At 44.8% G+C, this 4,546-nt stretch overlaps 1 protein-coding gene across 1 annotated transcript; it reads right to left on the bottom strand.

Moving 5' to 3' along the window:
* Nucleotides 1-330: 330 nt before the first annotated feature.
* Nucleotides 331-2,888, bottom strand: LOC307039263 (uncharacterized protein). Its single transcript, XM_079681144.1, has 4 exons — nucleotides 2,882-2,888; nucleotides 822-2,660; nucleotides 524-655; nucleotides 331-437 (listed from the first exon to the last, which is right to left on the bottom strand). The coding sequence occupies exon 2, from the start codon at nucleotides 2,530-2,532 to the stop codon at nucleotides 1,234-1,236; it is 1,299 nt and encodes a 432-aa protein (XP_079537270.1). The 5' UTR covers nucleotides 2,533-2,660; nucleotides 2,882-2,888; the 3' UTR covers nucleotides 331-437; nucleotides 524-655; nucleotides 822-1,233.
* Nucleotides 2,889-4,546: the final 1,658 nt, after the last annotated feature.

The following is a 4,546-nucleotide window of genomic DNA, read 5'->3' as shown; positions in this document are numbered from 1 at the left end:
TGTGTACTGACAAATATAAGTAGCCATGTAGCCATATTGTGACATAGTGACACTTAGTGAACAAATGTATCTGTCATGAAGGATGACTTAAGTCTCAAAAGAGCCCTAAGGCCTACCTGCATAACTGTTAATTGAACTTAAAAGATATGCAGATGTTTGAAATTAAAACCATCAATATGAAAATCTTCAGCCAGGAAATAATCATAATCAAACCTTTTGTTTCAATCTGAGACAAAACAAGTTGCATAATAAACTCACAAAGTCAAGACGAAGCTCTCAGATATGATGGATGACTCAAGCATCATAGAAGAACTTCTAGCAGGTCAGGAAAACCTGTTTGATAGGAGATGGTGAAGTGGAGGAAGTAAGGGAGCAAATCCTTGAAAATGGACGGAGGGGGAACAACTCCTCAAGCTCTCACATGTCAAGTGGTCAACCTGAGAGGGAATTGGATACATTATTAATTCTCTAATCCTCACAAATTAAGTATGATTTCATAAAACATAAAAAATGATAAACTCACCATACTAGAGGAGACTCAACAGCCAAACTTTGGTGCAGTGAAGGTAGAGAGTGGACGCAGAGAGAGAGCAAGTCCTCGAACATGAACGGAGGGGGAACAACTCCTCAAGCTCTCACATGTCAAGTAGTCAACCTGAGAGGGAATTGGATACATTATTAAGTCTGAAAAATAAATAAAATGTTTTCCTCTGTCCTGCACCTAAAGTTGAAAACTTTTGGGATGTGCGTTTCTTTCAAAACTTTTTTTAAATGATGAAGTATGAATTTATACAACATTAAAAATTACATGATACACTTACCAAATTCTAACAATGGTCCCAAATGAGAGAACAAGTCCACATATAGAACAGAGGGAGAACGACTCCTCAAATATATCAGAACAACCTGTAATGGAGAATAATTGATAATTTAGTGTACATGATCACACCATTAAGGATCAACACATAAGCACAATACAACTTCTGAAAAGCATAATTAAAATGACAAATAATGAATTAATACATCCATAATGTGTGATAATAACAATAATATTAAATATTTCTCGCCTTATCAGTGGACCAGCTTTTTAAGCAGCTCACTCTTCTCTGCAAGTCTGTCTATCACAGAGTCAGAGTCCAAGGACATGAGGATGTCTTTCTCTGTGGCCATCAACATAAATGCCTCCAATTTATCAGATGAGAGGGTGCTTCTGAGTCTGTTTTTAATAAACTTTCAAATTGAAAATGTGCGCTCACAAGCCACCTGTGTGAGGGATAATGTAAGCAGGTATTTATAAGCAAGGCCTAGGACAGGGTATGCATCTGTTAGCATGTTGAAATTGTGAAGTATCTGGTAGCAGCACAGAGGGCATTCTTTCCAGGAGCAACAGCTTATGGGAGTTATCTCAACCTCTTCTGTGTTGTCCTCCTCACCACCTGATCCATCTTCTACTGTTCTTGCTTTGTACTCTGCAAATGGGGATGCCTTCAGCCTGTTCCACTGGAGTGCAAAGCTTTTCAACTCGGCCTGCATATTTTCCTTGGTTGCCCTGCTGTCAAATCCTTGCAAGCACTTGCTTAAGTCTTGAAGGGCAGACTGGGGAAGAGCACTGGTGCAGAGCTGAGGGAAGTTTCTGGGATCCAGACATGCCAAGTCCGCATATAGATTGCCGTGTGTTAAAAAGCGCCTATGAATGGCTTCAATTGCTGTGTCCATGATCCGGTTATGCACATTCACCTCATAGGATTTTTCTGCATCATCCAGGGTCTCATCCTGAGCCATCTCTCCAGGCAAGACTTTCTTCATCCTCCTCCTCTTTTGTGGCAGTGTGGCCTCCACTTCAATGTCTGTGTCATCTCTCTCTTGGATTTCTGTGTTTGTCCAGTTGACAAATGTGTCGTCTGCTTTTTTTACAGATTCAAAATCTCTTCCCAAGCTTTTCAGCGTATCCTGTGTCGATGCCACTATTCTGTGAGCAGAGAGGATGTTCAATCCTGCCGTCTGAAGGTATTTAGACAATGGAAAGGTATTTTCAGGTATGCGGAGGAAGATTTGAGCAGTCAAGATCGTCTCATACTTGAGCAATGACTCTGCATATCCTCTGGCCATGACACGGATACATGGTTTCACTGTTGCCTGTTTCTGTATAGCTGATAATGTCAACAGCACATCAACGTACAGACCATCTTCCAGTTTTCCAAAGGAGCCAAACACCTTCTTCAGGGCCTCATGCTTGGCCCACCAGCGTGTCTCGCCAATAGGAGCAAGGCGTCTACGTCTCTTGTTTCGGCCTGACTCTTCCCACACATTCATCCTTTTATATGACTCTTTGATGAATACCGCAATGCCATTGAGGAGCGCAAACAGGGACCCACTCTCAATACAAATCTGGGTTGTGTTTGCAAGCACCAGATTTAGTACATGTGCGTAGCACCATACATGGTGTATATGCCTCCAATCTGACATTCCACTGATGAACAGACTGCTATGAGTTCTCTTACCGAATGCCATGCAGATGAAACAATACAGCATGTGACGCTCTGGACAGTACGTCAGCCACCTTCTACTGGTGCCGTCTCTGCTACAGAACACTTTCTGCACCACTGGTGGTGGTGGTGCAGTCTTTGGGCTGCCTGAATTGGTCTGGCTCTCTCCCTGAACTGACACATTTACACAGAAATTAAAGTTACACACAAATTATGAAATAGTTATCACCTCAGTAAACAATAAATGAATTGAAAGATTACAATAAATTCAATGGCAAATATTGCAAATTAATGTAATTATTTCCTATAGGTTTACTTGTATTTTGTGCTAAAATTCAAAGTATCTCATCTTTATTTACAATACAGCTTGATTCTGCAGCTTCATCTCTACTTACAGCTCGTTGGTCCATGTGAACGTTTACTGTTGCTATGGCAACAAGAAACCGCTGACGTTAGCAGCTCTTAGCTAGCCTAGCTAAATCATCTGAACAATAATAACCCATAATATCACAATTCGGCATATTTAAACAAAATCAACCACAACTACCAACATTCACAGCCCTTCAACTCTGGGCTAATATGTTGTCACAAGTAGGACTATGCAGTTAATTAGGTCACATCACATTCAATGTAAAAACGTTTTGTACTTTTTTTTGGGACATGTCTCAAAAATGTAGCCTAGCCAGCCCCAGGCTAACGTTACTTACCATTTATGCCTCCACTCGCTCGTCTCCCGGCGCAGCAGCACCTGCTGGGGTGGTGACCCCGGCACCAAATAGGTCCGTCAATTTAGAATATTTAGCAGCCTCCACCTCCAGAGAGTTCAGCTTTTTAAATCACAGTTTTTCAGCGCCACCCGGGCGTTTCTTCTGCTTATCCATTTTCAGCTCAGCAGCAGCCCGTCCCGCGACTCCCACCCATGCCATGAGGTCCCGCCCTACCTTGGTTTGTGTTGTGATTGACAGCACTGTCAGGGCTCCCTGAGCCTTTCAGCCCGTGATTGATTGACAATGACAAACAATAGACCAATAATATGTGTCGATGCTGGCAACACACTGCTAGCCCTCTGTAGCCAATTGACCGGCCCAATTGGAGGGAATTTAGAGAAAAAAAAGAAAAGAAAAAAAGCCATAGCGGACCGGCCCACATTGGGTCAACGGCCCACCGGGACGATACCTGGTGTGCCAGATGGCCAGTCCACCCCTGCCTGTGACCCCCATTGAGAGCAGCCAGAACCCTCCAACTCAGCAGCCACCCTCTACCCCCAGCTCCATCTCTAGCTCACATGTAAACCCAACTCCCAGATCTCCCCCCATCACACAGATGAACACCACCCCTCATCCTTCCAGACCAGCACAGCAGAGAGGGAAGCCAGACATTGTCATCCTCATCGACTCCAATGGCAAATTCTTTGATGAAAATAAACTTTTCCCCACCCACACAGTGGCTAAAATCTGGTGTCCAAACACCCAACATGCCATGGACCTGCAGTCAGAGGAGCAGCTGGGATCCCCAAGCCACATCATCATCCACACTGGCTCCAACGACCTGAGGAGCCAGCAAGAAAGAGTGTCAGAGTCACTCAGAGGAGTGATAGAGAAAGCCTCCACCACCTTCCCCAACAGCAGAGTGGTCATGTCAACCCTGCTACCAAGGAAAGACTTCCACCCCGACACCATCCACAGGATCAACAGCAACATGTCCAGAGACTGTATCCTGAGGCCCAACGTCCACCTGGCCCACCACCCCACCCTGGATATCAACTGTCTATACGACCAAGTCCATCTGTATAAAAACACAGTCCCCATCTTCGCCCGGACACTGAAAGACGTCGCTCTCAACAGAGACCAATCCACACCCCGCAGAAGGAGCAGCACGGTCCAAAACCCCCTTAGACCAGAAAGGCACCCCACTGGACCACCACCCAGACAACACCCATGGAGACAAGATCATCCTCATCTTCTGCCGCACCATGCCCCACTAAGATCCCACCAGGGCAGCTATGATTACCCTCAAGCAAGGCCAGAGCCACTCCTGTCCCCAGGGGTCCTACCCCAACC

The sequence above is a fragment of the Notothenia rossii genome (genome assembly GCF_949606895.1).
Source record: "Notothenia rossii genome assembly, chromosome: 5".
Classification (NCBI taxonomy): Eukaryota; Metazoa; Chordata; class Actinopteri; order Perciformes; family Nototheniidae; genus Notothenia; species Notothenia rossii.
Note: the sequence above shows the minus strand (reverse complement) of the source record. Positions and strands in the feature narration are given on the sequence as shown.